Source organism: Mustela nigripes, chromosome 13, assembly GCF_022355385.1.
Source record: "Mustela nigripes isolate SB6536 chromosome 13, MUSNIG.SB6536, whole genome shotgun sequence".
NCBI classification, from domain to species: domain Eukaryota; kingdom Metazoa; phylum Chordata; class Mammalia; order Carnivora; family Mustelidae; genus Mustela; species Mustela nigripes.
In genome coordinates, this window is record NC_081569.1 from 104,337,701 (window position 1) to 104,356,257 (window position 18,557).

Consider the following 18,557-nt stretch of genomic DNA (forward strand, 5'->3'; position numbering starts at 1 on the left):
ACTGTGAAGAATTTTTAATTATCTGGATATATATGATAGCCATGAGTCCTAATGACTGTTTAAATTTAAATGTAACTTTTATTTTTTTTGAAGATTTTATTTATTTATTTGACAGGGAGATAGAGAGCACAAGTATGCAGAGCGGCAGGCAGAGGGAGAGGCAGGCTCTTTGCTGACCAAGGAGCCTAACGCAGGGTTTGATCCCAGGAGCCTGGGATCATGACCTGAGCCAAAGGCAGTCACTTAACTGACTGAGCCACCCAGGTGCCCCTAAATATAATTGTAACTTAATTAAAATTAAACAAAATTAAAAATTCAGTCTCTAAGTTGCACTAGCCACATTCAGGTGCTTAGGAGTGCACCTACAGAACATTTCCATCATTGCATAAAGTTTGTGGATAGTGCTAGGTTGTAGCAGAGGAGCTGGTGTTAGGGATTATAATGAGCAGATAAATTTCAGCAGTTTATTAGTAGACTAATTTTTTAAAAAAATTAAGTGCTTTAAAAAGTATATAGTGATTAGCTATTTACTAATGTTAAGACATTTGTTATTTTTTTTTTTAAGATTTTATTTATTTATTTGATAGAGATCACAAGTAGGCAGAGAGGCAGGCAGAGAGAGAGAGAGAGGAGGAAGCAGGCTCCCTGTTGAGCAGAGAGTCCGATGTGGGGCTCGATCCCAGGACCCCGGGATCATGACCTGAGCTGAGGGCAGAGGCTTTAACCTACTGAGCCACCCAGGTGCCCCAGACATTTGTTATTTTTAAAAATTAAGAAATTAGGGGCACCTGGGTGGCTCAGTGGGTTAAGCCTCTGCCTTCGGCTCAGGGTCTCAGGGTCCTGGGATTGAGCCCGACATCATCACTGGAGAGCCTGCTTCCCCCTCTCTCTCTCTGGCTGCCTCTCTGCCTACTTCTGATCTCTCTCTGTCAAATAAATAAATAAAATCTAAAAAAAAAAAGTTAAGAAATTAAGAAGTTCTTAGGGGATGCCTGGGTGGCTTGGTCATTAAGCTGCTGCCTTCACCTTAGGCCATGATCCTAGGGTCCAGGGATCAAGCTGCTCATCAGGCTCCATGCTCAGCGGGGAGCCTGCTTCTCCCTCCCTCTCCACCCCCTGCTTTTCTCTCTGGCTTTCTCTCTCTGTCAAATAAATAAATAAATAAAATCTTTTTAAAAAGAAAAAAGTTATTACTCAGATTTTCTTTGATTTGTTTTCATTACTAAAATTTGTAATGCTCTGGTAAGAAAGGGAACTTAAGTGTTTTTTTTAGAACCTAGGTGTTTGAACAAACAGGATTTCAAAACAGTTCTTGATTGAAATGTATTTTTAAAACATTATAATACGTTGGAATACCTGGGTGGCTCAAAGTCTTGATTTTGGCTCAGGTCATGATCTCAGGGTCCTAAGATTGAGCCCCGAGTTGGGCTTTGTGCTCAGCGTGGAGTCTGCCTGAGATTCTTTCTTTCACTGTCTTACCCCCATGGCCCTCCTCCACCTCACACATACTCTCTTTCTTTCTGTCTCTCTCTAAATAAATAAAATCTTAAAAAAAATCATATTCCACATTTTCATCAAGGATCATATATTTTACTTTTTGGACAATAAATACATAGCTTAGAATAAATCCTAATTTTTTGAAGTGGTGGTCACATTGTAATTTATATTGTATTAACTATTCACTGTATAATGTTATGACTGAATAAATTTAATATCTAGAAAACCAGTGTACTAAATAATAAAAATAAAAAGAAGGTAGCCTTCTTTTTTAAGTAGCTCATTTTAAGTAGCTCATGGTCTTTATAAAATAATAAAAGCAAATAAAATAAAAAAGAAGGCAGCCTTCTTTTTTAAATAGCTCATTTATAATGGAAATTACTGACAATGAAACTATTTCTTACAAAAGGTAATCCATTTGAGAAATGAAGGGGATCCGGAATTATTCTTTTCAAAAACTTACATGTTTTTTTAGCAAGGGAAATTAGGAACCAATCTGTTATTCTTTTTTATTTCAGGTAATATCTCCCAGCTGTAATGATGACATCACAGTGAAAAAAGACCAGTGTTTAGTTCGATCGTTTCTCGATTCTAAATTGTGAGTCACTTAATAGTGTTACATTGGGAGAAAGAAAATGAAAGCACAGTGATAAACTCTTCCACAGTCCAAGCTTTATTTTTAAAAGTCTGATCATTTCATGAACTGAGAAGTCATTACATAATATGGTTTACTTTTTGTAATGTAAGTTACTTTTTCTGAAAAATTTTATATAAAAACTGAACAATATGTGAGAATAATATTTTAAAAGTTTCATTAAGCATGGTATTGGTTTTCTCTTCAATTGTAAAAATTTGGTATTTTTATTATGTATACTATTTCATATGATGAACTATGAAATTTACTTTTCATAGAATTTTCTTAGAATATTACTAAAATAATTATTTTGACTTTTTTCCTGATTAAGTCACATTTTTAGAAACTTTAATTTCTAAATTAAGCAGTGTGTGTGTGTGTGTGTGTCTAGAAAGAGAGAGATGTAATTCTCTAGAAAATTTAACATATCTTACAGTGATAAAAATATTTTGATATTACCTTCTATTAATTTTTTTTTAACTAAACTGAATAGTAAATTTAAGAAATAACAAAAGTCAAAATAGACATTGTGGCTTCTATAAGGAAAATACCATGCTGGTATAAGGTACCCCATACCGTGTGTAGGAAGGTTGCATAGATTAAAGTATTATAAATGTGGGGCTTCAGATTAGTGTATTTTGATTATATGAATCTTAAGAATTAAGATAGAAGTTTTTTGCCCTCCTGCCCTTTATTAAGGATTAGGACATACATGGTCTTTATAAAACATAGGCAAAATAATTTTGATTTTGAGGTTTATATTTTTCTATGTGTTAATATTATTTAAGTGATCATTTTTATTTAATAATGGTTTCCCTTCCCTTTATTCTTCTCTGTAATTAGTTATTCTATAGCAAGAAAAGATATCAAGGAAGTAGATATTCTCAGTCTACCTGAATCTGAGCTCTCTGCTAAACCAGGTAAAATAGGAATGACTCATTCCATTATTTCATGATGTGGCTTTAAATGGCAAATAGTGACTAAACCAAGACTGAATATTCTCTGGTGCCATTTTTGTTGTTTAGAGGTCATATCTACTCTTATTTGATGGCTATTTTTTTAATGGCTAGATAAAATATTTTATTTGTAATTTTTAAGTAAGTTAAATTTTTCATGTTTTACCATTAATTTTTTTAACAGTATCTTCTAGAGTAATAATAAACATTAATATAACATAATGACTCAGATATATTGAAGTCTACTGTATCATTTTACAAGGGACAGCTGAATTTGATCCAAATCTTCTGACTCTGAATGTTATTCTATTATTCTGTGTTGCTAATTCTATTATTCTATGTGTGCTATGTTGCTAATAACTGTTTATTCTTAGGGCTACAGAAAGCAAGCATCTTCTTAAAAACTAGAATTGTTCCTGATAATTGGAAAATGGATATAAGTGAAATCCTTGAATCATCCAGTAGTGATGATGAAGATGGTCCAGCTGAAGAAAATGATGAAGAGAAGGAAAAGGAGGCCAAAAAGGAAGAAGATGAGGTGGTAGGTGAAATTTTATGTTTGTGACATAAAGTCATTTTAATACTTTAAAGTAACTATTACTGCCTTTATATTTTCCTCATTTAGATGCTCTATATTATTTGTTTCTGCCTTTTTCTAGCTCACATTGATTTGGTGATTTTTTTGGATTCTAACTTAGTGGGTAAATCAGAACCAATTTTTTTAGCATACAAAGAACTTTTCAGGTTAAATAATCAGTACAAACTTTTCAAACAACCATGGAAAAAAGAAATATAACTTTTAGGTATATTAAATGTGTTAACTCATTTGATAATTGTTACCATGTGGAATAACTAGTACTATCCTACTTTAAAGGTGGGGAAAGTGAAGGTTACAAAGGTTAAGTTACTTTCCCAAGGTTGCACCGCTTACATGTGGAAAATAAGGATTTGAACCCAGATCTGATCTGTCTGAATTTAGAAACCGTACCTCTTTCAGATATTTTATAGTATCTCAGGAACAGTGGGGATTAAAAACCTACCCAAACTGAAAGAATATTTCATTGACAGTTTGATAAATCATACAAAAGAGATTGTTTTTATAAGTGCTAATAGGTTATTTGGTAATATTATGTCATTTAGGATATATATCTATAAATGTAAGAAATTATTCATGGACTGCCAACATCATAGCATATATGAATATTGTTGTCTATTTATACAGCAATGTTTTGTCAAGTGGGATAAACTGGTAGTATATTTTTGGTTGTTATGAGGTAAAGAGACCTAGGGACAGACAAAGAGAATGAGTTTACCAAAAAGAAGACCTATTTGAGCATGAAAAATAATTTGCTTAGAAAACGTGGAATGCTTGTTTCTGTTTTACATATACAATTATGAATTTATGAAATAAAATGAGTATACTTGTATGTGATGAAGGGCATGTGGTATTTCTTTCCTTTTACTTCCCCTGCAGTATTTGGTTTTTTGCACTCTGAAATCAGAATGGCGGTTCATACTTACAGGCTGCCTACAGAGTTGCCATAGTAACGTGCTGTTGGTTTTAAGTGAGCATGCTCGGAAAGACAGGAAGGTTTAGCAGAGGCTTGGCAGGTTGCCAATGGAGGTTTGCCAGATGCTTTGAAATGGGCTGTCTTTCTTTTCCTTTCATGTAATGTCTGATTTTTATGTGGAAGAGAATGTAAGTAGTGCTGTATAACCCTGCGGATGCTATGCCCTAAGAGGGAAAGCAAATATTTGCAAGTCAGACTGAAAAATGTTCAGACACTGTACTGATTAAGTAGAAGGGGAATCTAACCATTTTGCATTTGAAAGAAAATGCAGCATATAGGTAAGATTTTTTTTCTAAAATATATTTAGTTACCATTTTGATTGCCAAAAACGGGGTTAGATAAGAATTTAGGTGTTGATGATGTGGCTAATAATGGTAGGGCTCATAACCAAGCGTAATTGTTTCTTGTAAAAGAGACAGTAGGAGTCTATTTTTAGAATATCAGAGGATGAAGGCTCTTTTTCTGAAACATAAGATAGATTTTGAAATGAAAATGATAATGATAATGAGACAGTTGGGCAGAATTCAGGATTTAAAGTCTAAATATTAAATGTGATTTTTGTATTTTATCTGTATTTATTTATAGATTATATGTTTTCAGGATAAAATAGGCCACATTTTCAGGGTGTGAACTGTTACAGTCTGGTTTTGCTTTTTTTTTTTTTTTTTTTTTTTTTTTAAGAATTAGCATTAGTTAGGATCTGATATTGACAAAGATTGAAAAAAGATTAGTTTATTTTTGCTAATACTTTTAATTGGTGTCCCTTTTACAATGCATTTTCTTTACTCCCCACCCCCCAAAAAGCAAACCCTGAAATTTTAAACAAAGAGAGTTAAAAGAGCTTTGTAGTAAGATTGGAAAAGATGGCTATAAAATAGTAAATAGTCAATAGTGTTCTTCTTACAGCTATTAATTTCATAAAACTCACAGCTTTTTATTCAAGCTGTTAGTAAATGTTAGTAAAAAGGAAGAGCAAAGGCAAGCTCTGTTACCTATTGTTTGCAGGTAATAAGTAAAGAAATTTAAAAAGGTAAGGACCTTTGTAAGGGATAGTATCTTCTTAAAATGTGTTACTTAAATTATGAACCTGTTAAAATTAAGTGGAAAAGAATGCTTTTCATCTACTGAAAAATAAAAGTAGGATTACCACATTTAGGCACTGAGTAGTCTGTTAAATTATTTTCCAGATGGCCAATTTCATAGCATCTACTTTATTGAATTACTTGACAGGAACTAATTCCTCTTTTTTTCTGGCAATAGAGGTAGATTTCTTGAGTGAGATTTTGGTTGCTTTAGAAGAAAAAAAAAATCAGCTGCATTTCTTTCCCTTGGATTTAAGATTTAGTTGCTGAATCATTCTAATTTGTCTTGCACAGTAATTTTTAAAAATTTAATGTATTGATAAACTGAAAAGCAGTTTAGTCTATATTATAACAAAGGAAAAAAAGTGGGTCTGGTATAAAATTAATTAAAGTCTGATAAGCCAGGGCCTACCTGGCTTAGTCATTACAGGCCTTTACCACATAGGTGAGGCTAAGCTGTTGTATTACATTGTAGATCATATTCTTCCTGAAATGTAGTAATGTGTGCTTTCATGAGAATTTATTGTTGCTTTATAATGATAAAAAAGCTCTTTAACATTGTGTAAGCCACATAACAGGACTTTAGCTTGTCATTTGCTGTTTGTAAATTTTATGCAGTAGAATCATACAAGTGTTAGATACTTCTGCAGTGTTAATGGACGGTAGACATTGTTTTTATGTTTAATGCTTTGAGTACCCTAAAATAGCCTAAATAAGATTTGAGATTCATGGCTTTACGTGGAGGAGCATCTTTTTTACTTAATATTATTTCAAATTCCTAAGCAGTTGTAGTTCAGGATTGGAATATAAGAAATATGTTTCATACTGTTACTGGGTAGGAAAAGACCTGATAGTCTGACAGGAAGTAGGTCCAATCTATATTGAGGTCTGTAAATTTTAACCTGTTGGTAATTATATTGAGAAAAAGGCCCTGGAGAATATTTTTGTAGGCATCACTTAAATGTCTTTTGTTAGGAAAATTTTATATTAGAAAAGATAACACTGATTTCCTTTTGAGCTTTGAAATTGAAAAGTCCATGTAAACGTAAGTAATTGTGTTTATTCATAAATTATTCATTTATTCCTTATATTCACATTGGATGAATATAGGAGAGTTGTCTAGGGATAAAGTGAATAGGTGAAGACATTTAGGGGGATTTGACTAGTTGCAGCCCTTCTGTCCTTTGAGTTTGCTATACGTAGCCTTATGTGTTGGGCCCTTACAAAAATCTCTTCTAATTTCATATTTAGTAATGAATGTAAGAATTTAGTGCATTTTTATAAGAGATGCTCTTTTTTTTTGTTTAGAAGTACTGACACCCATTTCTTCAATCTTTTAATTTTCTGGGGAATCACTATTATATCTGTTGACTAGGATTAAATTCCACTATTACAAAAATCAGAGTGCTTTTGTTTTTTTATTTATGGAAACTGGAATTTTTTCTTATATGTAAATCAAGTGTTATTTGTATTTATGTTGTCTTGTAAAGGCATTTATTAGTGATCTTTCAAGATCACTTTGGGTAAAAGCCTACAGAAAATGCTTGATAACCCAGGAAAATTATGCTAAATCAATAAAAATTAAAGAAAAATTTAAAGGTAATATTAGCATTTTAGGTATATCTAGTATCTCCAGCTGTTAATCATGTTTCTAAGCAGATTCTATAAAGTCAATTTTCAATGAATAATTGAGATTTTTACTTTCATTCAAATATAATAATTTATTTGCAAAAGTCTTTAAGTTTAGCCTATTGGACAAGCAAACAAAAATGTCCTAATGTGCTTAGCAAGACCTTTCTTTACAGAATCAGTATAAGACCAACCAAATGAGGTTCACTTAATCAGATTAATGAGGATTGCACATTTGTATACACAATTGTAGCTTTATTTTTATGTATTTACAAAAAGTCACTTCTCAAATCAAATTATTTCATAGTTGTGGTAGCATGAAAGAGGGTTGACTGAATATAAAGCCTTAGATGTGATAGTGTCCAAAGCATAGCTTGATGATTAGAATGTGTGTACCTTTTCAAGTAGGGGGGAAAATGATTAGTCTTAGTCAAGTCTGTTATAATACAAGAGTCCTATAATAATTTGTTTTAGGCAGATGGTTGTTGAAATGTTCAGCGAAATTAAAAAAGTGTCTTACCACATGATGAATATATCATGCCATCTTATATATTCCCTGAAATTTTCTGTTTCAGTGTACACAGCAGGGAAGAATGATACCACTGTAAATTTTATGACTACCAACTTTTGTTGAACCTTCAACACCATCAGTCAATTCCCAGTTTCTATAATCAAATCACTGTGTCCTCCAACTCTGCCCCAGTCCACTCCTACTTCAGAAAGAAACTAGGACTGTCCAGCTGGGAGCATGCACTACACTTCACTTGCCTGTTCTCCTTCCCTGAAGTACATTTGACGATATGTTGCTCTCTTCTATATGATGAGTCCCTCAGTTTATGCTCTGGATCTCATTCTCTTTTTTCTTATCTTAAATTATGAACCAACACTTCTTTCCAGAATCTTTAACATGTTCTGTTGTTTCCTTCTCATCAGTTTTTAAGAACCTGCTTCCATCTCTCCCAGCCTTCTGACATCCCCTCCAGATACTGTCCTCTGTCCTGGCCCTTATAACCAGATTACTCAGTTACATCCAATGTTATATTTCCCAACCTCCTGTTCACTCTTAATTCACTGTATTGTGTCTTGTACTCCCACCTCAACTAAAACAGCCAGTGACCTTCAACAAATTTTCTGTACTAAATCGAAAAAATTTTTATCATGATCTCATTTGACTTCTTAGCAGTATTCAACATTTTTGACATGCCTACCTTCTTTAGTCACCTGACATCCATGACATTACATTTTTTTTCTAGTTTACTTCCTAATTAAATGATATAGTGACTCCAAATCTATATGTACACCAAAGAGGTCTCTTCTTAGCCCCACACTTATATTAACTGCTAATGAGGCTTATTTTGTAAGAACTCAAACTCAACATGTACAAGAACTGTTTTCATTTTCCCCCTGAAACTGGTCCTTCTCATGGTTGTCCCTAATTTATTTGAACAGAAGCATGATCCACCAATTATCCAAACCAGATATATGACGGTCATTTTAATCCTCCCACTCTTGCCCCTCTAACCAATGAGACACCAGATCTTTCTTCTGCTACCTGATAGCTTTCAGGGTTACCCACTTCCCTGTTTATACTCTCTGCCACCTTAGTCCAAGCACTATTCTCCTTTACTTGCACGACTGCAGTGGTAACCTTCCCATGTCCCTGCTGGCCTCCTCCAGTCTTTTCTCTGCACTGAACCTAAGCAGATTTTTTTAAATGAGAACTCTCAATGTGATTCTCTTGGAATAAATTGATTTTAAGGCATAGAAGTAGTAGTATTTATTCTTTTATAGTGAAATACTTCTAAAACATTTTATCATGTCACCTCTTTCTAAAAGTAGTACACTGGACATTATTTACCTTCATATTTACTCAAGATGTAATTATGGTAGTTTTTTAATGCAGTGCTGTCATGGCTTTTAGCCCTTATCCTAAATGATCAATGCCTATTAAGATTGTGAATTTTCTCTGTTTCCTTTCCTCTAAAATCTATATTGTCAACTGATCATTTTTTCATACGATAACTTTCTGAGCAGTTTAGAATTCTACTTGTTGCACAGGGCTTTACTGGTAGTCTAGGGGGAGTCATTTTGACTAATGGATTGCCAGAGTTACCAGAGTTAATGTTACGGGTTTTTTTTCTCTTTTTAATTTAAGTTTTCAGTTTACGTTTTCTTTTCTTTCTTTTTAAAAGAATTTTTAAAATTTATTTGGCAGAGATAGCACAAGTAAGGGGAGAGGGAGAAGCAGGCTCCCTGCTGAGCAGGGAGCCCAACATGGGGCTGGATCCTAGGATTCTGGGATCATGACCTGAGCCGAAGGCAGATGCTTAACTGAGTCACCCAGGCACCCCTAAGTTTTCTTTCTTTCTTTCTTTCTTTCTTTCTTTCTTTCTTTCTTTTTTTAAAGATTTTATTTATTTGACAGAAAGAGACTCAATAAGAGAAGGAATACAAGCAGGGGAGTGGGAGAGGGAGAAGAAGGCTTCCCGCTGAGCAGGGAGCCCGATATGGGACTTGGTCCCAGGACCCTGGGATCATGACCTTAGCTGAAGGCAGATGCTAAACAACTGAGCCACCCAGGCACCTCTAAGTTTTCTTTCTAAATTTAAGCTCTCATTTGTTATATTTTACTGAGGTGTTAGGACAAGAAAATATATGTTATACCAAAGCATATGTCATCAGTAAGATGTGGCTTTCGTTATACCACAATTAAAATATTTAGCTTTTATAGGAGAGAGAAACAGGTAAAGATGCCCACACCAAATAATGTTCTCAGCTTAGTTTTGGAGACTTAGTGACTTTTAAAGATAGTTTACTGAATCCTCACAACAGGATTTTTTATGAGTGATGAAATGGAGGTGTAGAGACATTACATAAGTTTTCACAGACCTTTAAAATTTTTTTCTCTTCTCTCTATTGTAAGGTCTGAGAAAACAGTGGATGTCAGGCTTTTTGTTTGTTTTAGTCTTTTTTTTTTCCCACCAACATACATATCCATCAACTACCTCAGAGCTTGGCTAATATTAAACCTTGATTAAACAGTTTCTGAATAAATGAACGAGTGTGGACCTTGCAGTTATCCTAACATACTGCTATTTGAAACAAAGTGTTGGAAGATTTGTTGTAAGACTCCAGAAAGTTCACTTTGGAAGAACCCTCAGAATAAGTTATCTACCATCCCTTCGTAATATATGCTTTATTTTTTCTATAGGCAATCCTATATATTTCCTTACATAATTTTGTAAGCTTTTAAATTAATTCTTTTTGGCTTAAGCTACTTTGGGATACTTTTCTGCCACTTGCAATAAAGGTTCTTGACTGATACTCCTCTTCCTTTGTATCTTGTCCCAATTATTTCCCCCTCCAATCCATTCTTCACAAAGTTCCTGCTAGAAACCCTTTAATGCTCTCAGCACCAACGGGACAATTAGGTCTTTTATTGTAGCCCCTTACTAGTTCGGCCCTTAATAATTTGACCTGTGTCCACTTTCAGTTCTCTCTGCCTCTATTCTCCAGCAATATGTAACTTTTTTTTAACACCCCACCTCCCCCATATACACACCTTTAGATGTTGCTCAGAAACTGTTTGTTGAGTTTTCAGGTATATTTCATTAAGTATCACTCTTCTGTTGCCCATTCCTTTAAACAGGATTAAATATAGTAGGGCAAATAAAAGGAAGGTCAAATAAACTCAGTGGTATAAAACAGCTGAGATTTAAAGAATCCAAAAAGAATCTACATAGAATCCAAGATTTTGTGTAGGAACAAATAGCAGCTCTGCTTGAGTTAAGGTTTGGTATGACCTGTAAATGTTCTGTGCATTTACCCCAGTCATAAATTGTTCTAGCATTTATTGCATGGTTTAAAAAAAATCAGTATGGCTATTTGGTGTGTTCCAGACTTAGGGTTGGCTACAATAAAAGCATGAGCAGAGCTGCTGGTGTGACTGCTTCTTTTGTGCCCGTCCCCCAGCCCAGGGGCAGCTGCCAAGTTGCGTCTTTGGTTGTGCTTCTCATGGTGCTTGGTTCTGCAGAGTGCAGCTAGGTGCCCTCCATCCTCAGCCATTCTTATTTTTTTCTTTTCTCGGACCCCTGTTCAATTTATATTATCATTAAGGCTAGCTCTGAAACTCAGCAAATGTAAATTAATCGAAGAAAATCTCCCCAGTTTATTTTCACAGACATTGTTTTCATTCACATACTAACAGAATGTTTTAGCTAAATGCCAATCCCTGGTGATAAAATTGTGGGTAAAGTAGGCATGTCTTTAACCTTTCGAGCCCTTACAATGTGTGGGAACCTTCAAGATTATAAACATGAGTAATTTAGACTTAAAAAGAATCTCAGCATTTACTCCTCTCTCTCTTTCTCCTTCTGGAGTAGGGGGTCATCTTTCCATCATCAGAGAGCAAGACTAATCCAAGCATTGATCCTCTTCCTTGTGGATTCTTACAGTCACTTTCCTTTCCCTTCCAATCCATCAAGCTCATTATTGGTAGAGAGCTTTTAAAACACAAATCTAATATAATTCCTCTTCAGCTCTCTCAGATTCCAGTTCTGATTCTCTAGCATATCATTAGAAAGTGCTTTCTTAATCACAGCCTGCCTTTGCTGGCCTCCTGTTTATGCTGTTTGCTCTAGCTCCTGGGCTCTCTACTCTTCACATTTTAAGGCTTTCCCTAATATAACCAATATCACTCCGTCTCCAGCAGAACCGCTGACCCCCATCCTATATTCTTGTATGTATTTTGCGACACTTTTAATGTTGTATTATGTAGGCTTGTTTTTCATTGCTGCATCCTCTGCTAGACTCAGGGTCAAAAGTAGAAAGTAGGTCTTCTCATTTTCAACACAGTACTTTTGTATATTCTTCCCTGACTCATGGTTGCCATCAATAAATGTCTGAAGTGAATTTGAAGATACAGTTTCCAAAGTCAGAAAATTCATAATTTACTAATATATATAGATAGATGTACAACTACATATATAACACTAGGTAGTATATATTGATGCTAAATAAAATTATAAATTTCTTAAAATTATGATCTTGTTCATCCTTCTTCCATATCCTTAATCCTGTTCTCCACCCTGGCATTTTACTGGGTACATAATTCCTCTTCAAATACTTAACTGAATGCAGGGAAGAAGGCATATCAGCAGTCTAGTGGACTTTACCTCTTACTATTACAAGCTTCTCTTACTCTAAAGCCCTTTAAGAATGGAACACCTTCTGGTTATTGACCAGGAGAGAGATGCCATAGGTATGAAGGTACCATGAACAGGGGCACCTGGCTGGCTCAGTCAGTAGAGCATGCAACTCTTGATCTTGGGATAGTGAGTTTGAGCCGCACATTGGGCATAGAGATTACTTAAAAAAATAAAAATAAAAAAAATAAATCTTTAAAAATAGAGAACTTTGGGGGTGCCTGGGTGGCTCAGTGGGTTAAAGCCTCTGCCTTCAGCTCAGGTCATGATTCCAAGATCCTGGGATGGAGCCCCACATCAGGCTCTCTGCTCAGCGGGGAGCCTGCTTCCTCCTCCCTCTCTCTCTCTCTCTCTGCTTCTCTGACTACTTGTGATCTCTGTCTGTCAAATAAATGGATCTTTTAAAATAGAGGACTTTGCATTTAAAAATACCATGAACAGAGAAAGTAAAATAATATTTGAAATAATATTTGAAATGGTTCTTGGGCTAGTGGCTTATTTTTTTCTTTTTTGAGTTAACTCATTGGTCGTTGTTCTAATTACCTTGCAAAAGCGAGACTTTTTAAATTCACAAGGGGAAAAAATTGCCATCTTTTGATTGGAACATTTAGTGATGACCCCTATTGACTCCATATTGCTAATCTGTGAGGCTTAGAACTTTGACTTAGTTTCTTTGTATTTGTTAAAATTCAAAGTACTCCAGTGCTGTAAATCATTCTGAATGAATGTACTAAAAGATTTTATTCTCTTTCCCTTGATTGCCTCATGGTTTTTTAAATTATATATTTTAATCAACTGCGTGTTCATTGACTCTGGCTGCTGTATTTTAGCAATTAAAATTCTTAATACATGATTTTAAAGGACCTGTTGCTCTCTGGATGGTGAATACTCTATTGGCTGACAGTTAATTTTGCTTTGATTATGGCTTTGAAAGACAAAACTCTAAATTCTTCTTTTGGAACACAGAAAAGCAGTACTCTGAAATTAAATTACAATAATTTATGTGGACAAAAGATACTGTTTTGTTTCTCCTTCTCCATAGTATTGCTAAATTTTAAGTAAGAATTTTCCCAATTATTTGTTTATAAGTAGTCAATCAGGAAAGAGAATATTTTATTGAAGCCCATAGTCTGTTTGTTTGACTAGAGCCAAGACTTGGACATTATAAGAAGGAATCATTAGATTTATATAATTAGTATAATTAACACTTAGATAGGTACTTGCAGAGAGAGTAGTTTTTTTGTTTTGTTTTGTTTTGTTTTACATGAGTGTTTCCATTGATTCCCCACCCCCAGGAATGAATTTGTGGTTATGAATCTAGTTTCCTTCCTTAAGAAATAATTTTCATTTTTTTTTTCAGGGCTTGCGAAGTCTTTTTTACAGAGGCTGTGTAAGAAGGGCAAATGAGAAAAGCAGGCTAATGTGATATAAGAAGGGATGGTAGGGCCTGAGACAAAATATTACATAAACATCTTTAAATGTTTTTTTTGTTTTTTTTTAAAGATTTTATTTATTTGTCAGAGACAGAGGGAGAGAGAGTGCGTGAGCACAGGCAGACAAAGAGGCAGACAGAGGCAGAGGGAGAAGCAGGCTCCCTGCTGAGCAAGGAGCCCGATGTGGGACTCGATCCCAGGACCCTGGGATCATGACCTGAGCCGAAGGCAGCTGCTTAACCAATTGAGCCACCCACGCGTCCCAACATAAACATCTTTAAACCACTATGCTATCAAAAAAAAAAACCTTTGCCATGTGACTTTGTAACCTCTAGTTTATATTCATTCAACAGTAACATATTTTAACATTTATATATATATTTTTTGCTTTTTATTTTATTTGTTTTTTTTAATTAAAAAATTTTTTTATTAAACATATAATGTATTAGCCCCAAGGGTACAAGTTATGTGGGTTATTTTAAATAATAAATATATATGTAATTATTGTGCTTATATGTGTAATTATTGTGCTTATCAATGTATTTTTGTGGACCACATGCATTTTGATGGATTAAAAAAAAAAAAAACTAAACCAAATGAAGTGAAAACATTCTTACTGATTCCTGAGCCTTTTCCGCATGGCTACTCTTAGTCCCTGTGTTGATATTCAAGGATTAGAATGGTAGATGGGTAAAGGGTAGAGATTGTGTATTTTGACAGTTTTATCAAATCAGCTCTATAAAAATATGACTTAAAGTCTAGCATTGTACCATTTGGAGGAAATTCATATTTTCCAGCTTAATACAATTCCTCTATGTTGTGTTCATCAACAACAACAACAACAACAAATTAAAAAAGAAGACTGTATCTCACCCTATTCATTGTTCTTTGTATTTATATACTTTACTTTTACAGCCTGAGGAAGAACTTGATCCTGAAGAGAGGGACAACTTCCTCCAACAGCTTTATAAGTTTATGGAAGACAGAGGTATTTCATGCTTGTTATTTAAAAGTAATCATTTCTTTTACAGTTTAACATTCTAGGTTTTTTTTTTTTTAACATTCTAGGTTTATGCATTATTTTTATTAGAATCATAGGCATATGGATTTGGATTTTAAGTAAAGCCTTAAGAATCAGAGTTGAAAATAAAATATTTGAAATAAAAACAACTATTAATACTCATTTTGAACAGAAATATATATGAAAGTTTTATAGGTATAATTATACTCAGTCTACTTGAGACAAAACTGAAAATTGTTACAATAATATTTCAGTAAAGGAAAGGGAACAATAGTAATATTAATCTACACACCCATTTAGTTACTGGTGCGGTCTTTGCAGCAAGTAAAATAGCCTGATCCTGGATCTCAACAAATGAAACAAAATAGGAGATCGGTTCCTATCTAAATATAATAGGATTTCTTCTTCTTTCCTTTTTTTTTTAATAAAGATTTTATTCATTTATTAGAGAGAGAGAATGAGCAGGGAGAGTGGCAGACGGAGAGGGAGAAGCAGACCCTTGCTGAGCAGGGAGCCCAATTTGGGGCTCAATCCCATGACCCTGGGGTCATGACCTGAGCCAAAGGCAGACACCTAACCAACTGAGCCACCCAGGTGCTCCAAGAATAGGATTTCTAATACAGTTAAAAGAAATACAGCCTTTATAAATTATTCTACTTTTTGACTTTACATAAGTCCTGGAAAATCTTCTAATAAATTAGTCCTAGGAATTCTGTGACTTAGGGAAATCATCCTTCAGATTACAGTTAACAGTCTTAACGTTTGTGTTCACGCATTGAAAATGGATGCATGCCCTATATTGTACCCTTTCCATTGTGTATGTTCTTACCCAGACTTCTTGAACCAGCAGCATTGTTGGCTACACCTTGTAGTTGAAGGATTTAGTTCTACCCAAATCAGTGACAGGTGATTTTATTAGTTGTGAGAAATGTGATTTTAGTAATCATAGAGGTATATCTAAAGACTATCACAATGCTGAATAAAGAATATAGAGAATATTTTGTATTGTCTTAAATAATTTAGGATTCTTTAAATATATGCTTCTGATTAATAAACCTTGGGAAATTAGAAGTTGGAAAGCTTTGTATTGATAGCCTTGTAAAAGCATTTTCCCTTTGAATAAAAATTTTATTTCTGCCTTCATGTTAAAAAGGTACTCCAATCAACAAACCACCTGTTTTGGGCTATAAAGATCTCAATCTCTTCAAACTCTTTAGACTGGTTTATCATCAAGGTGGATGTGATAATGTAAGTAAGGATGTAATGAAAAGTTAAATTATCTAATGTTGCACTGTTATATGCACTGTAGGTTATAACCACATTTTCTTAACGAACCTAGAATATTAGTGTAAAGATTATTTCCCTTTATAAATGTTAACAAATAAAAACTTAATTTTCCAGATTGATAGTGGTGCTGTGTGGAAGCAAATTTATATGGACCTTGGCATTCCTATTTTGAATTCAGCTGCTTCCTACAATGTAAAAACTGCTTATAGAAAGTAAGTAGTATAGTTTATTCATCAAAGAATACATATTACAGGAATATTTTCCATTTAATTTGTTAACAGTTAAGCAAAAACACATCAAAGAACATTGAAGTTAGAGAAAGTATATAAAAAGGTTTAGGTTAATCGATACATGTGACTGAATGTTATTTCATTGAACCAGGTCTGCTTTACTCCATTTTCTATATTGTCCTGATTTCCTTTTCAAAGTGAGGGATGATGCAGCAGTGTTAATAATCTGAAATGGTGATACATGTTATAGAGCTATATCGCTTATGGTCAGAAGCCTTCATATTAAAACTATGATAGCTACGTTCAATTATCACAGGCGCAGATTTTTCAGGAGAAATTTTATGATCAGTATTTCTGTTAATAACCTGTATAAAACACTGAGAAATTAGTCACATAGGAAAAGTACTTAAAAAAAAAAGTCTTGAGTTTTACTTTCTAAAAATCTCTGTGTGTGTGTGTGTGTATGTGTAATAATATAGTATTCAAGTTAAATGTAAAGACTAACATTTCCTAAAATGAAATATCATTTCTTTAGGTATCTCTATGGTTTTGAGGAATACTGCCGTTCTGCAAATATTCAGTTCAGAACTGTTCACCATCATGAACCAAAAGTAAAAGAGGAAAAAAAAGACTTAGAAGAATCAATGGAAGAGGCTCTAAAAGTAGATCAAGAAATGCCTTTAGTAGAAGTGAAGAGTGAACCTGAGGAAAATATTGATTCAAACAGTGAAAGTGAAAGAGAAGAAATAGAATTAAAATCTCCAAGAGTAAGTAGTTAACATTAGTTTTACCTGCTTTATTTTAAACATTACTTACAATTTTTTATTATGGACATTTTCAGATATACACAAAAAATGGTCCTAATTAACCTATTTATTTTTTAGTATTGAGTTGTGCTTTAGGCAGACTAGTGTGGCTATTTTTTCCTAAATATAGCTCATATTATTTCTTCTAGCTGAAAAAACCATTCCTCCTATTGTTTTCTGTTTATGTCTTTTGATGTCATTCTCATCTGGCATCAGTCTCACATATGTACTTCTTCAAGTCTTGCTCAGAAGTCACCTCACTGAAGCTTGGTAACGTTATCTAAACTTGTAACCTACTGCTTCTCTTTGGTATTTGCAATCCCTCTAATGTTGCTTTTTTTATCTGTAACTTACTTTATATTTTGTTTTTTATATTTGTTTCTTTTACCCTGGTCTGCACTAGAATCGTACTCAGTGAGGTCAGGGATTAGCGTTTATTCTGTTCATTGACAGGTCCCAGGCATTGCGAATAGTGCTTGATCTACAAGGAAGGACTTACTAAATAGCTGTGGAGTGCATGAATCTCCTCCTTGTAATACTTGTGCCTCCAACTGGGTGGGATCTTTTCTTTCTCTGTTACCTGCAGCACACTACATGTACATTTCTTGTGGCAGTTTTTTATACTTCCTCTTATTTTCTAGTCATGGGCACACTGCTGTAATCTTCTAACTCTGCTCTTCTTCTCCATTAGTATATAAGTCCTTTGTGGACATGGTCATCCACTATTTTGATTGTTGTCGAATGGTGTCTATGTGGTAGGACTTATCAAATTTTATTTTATTTATTTTTTTTTTTTAAAGATTTTATTTATTTATTTGTCAGAGAGAGAGTGAGCGAGAGCGAGCATAGGCAGACAGAATGGCAGGCAGAGTCAGAGGGAGAAGCAGGCTCCCTGCAGAGGGCAAGGAGCCCGATGTGGGACTCGATCCCAGGACGCTGGGATCATGACCTGAGCCGAAGGCAGCTGCTTAACCAACTGAGCCACCCAGGCGTCCCTCAAATTTTATTTTTTTTTAAAGATTTTATTTATTTATTTGACAGACAGAGATCACAAGTAGGTAGGGAGGCAGGCAGAGGGGGGGGGGGGAAACAGGCTCCCTGCTGAGCAGAGAACCCGATGCGGGGCTCGATCCCAGGACCCTGAAATCATGACCTGAGCTGAAGGCAGAGGCCTTAACCCACTGAGCCACCCAGGCGCCCAGGACTT

At 34.5% G+C, this 18,557-nt stretch overlaps 1 protein-coding gene across 4 annotated transcripts in view; it reads left to right on the forward strand.

Moving 5' to 3' along the window:
- ARID4A (AT-rich interaction domain 4A) overlaps nucleotides 1-18,557 on the forward strand; it is a 64,601-nt gene that overhangs the window by 19,657 nt on the left and 26,387 nt on the right. For all 4 annotated transcript variants that reach the window (XM_059373287.1, XM_059373290.1, XM_059373289.1 and 1 more), the window contains exons 9-15: nucleotides 2,016-2,095; nucleotides 2,975-3,051; nucleotides 3,462-3,628; nucleotides 14,922-14,994; nucleotides 16,181-16,275; nucleotides 16,429-16,526; nucleotides 17,080-17,311. In XM_059373287.1, coding sequence (XP_059229270.1) covers nucleotides 2,016-2,095; nucleotides 2,975-3,051; nucleotides 3,462-3,628; nucleotides 14,922-14,994; nucleotides 16,181-16,275; nucleotides 16,429-16,526; nucleotides 17,080-17,311 — 822 coding nt within the window. The remainder of the gene's footprint in view (nucleotides 1-2,015; nucleotides 2,096-2,974; nucleotides 3,052-3,461; nucleotides 3,629-14,921; nucleotides 14,995-16,180; nucleotides 16,276-16,428; nucleotides 16,527-17,079; nucleotides 17,312-18,557) is intronic.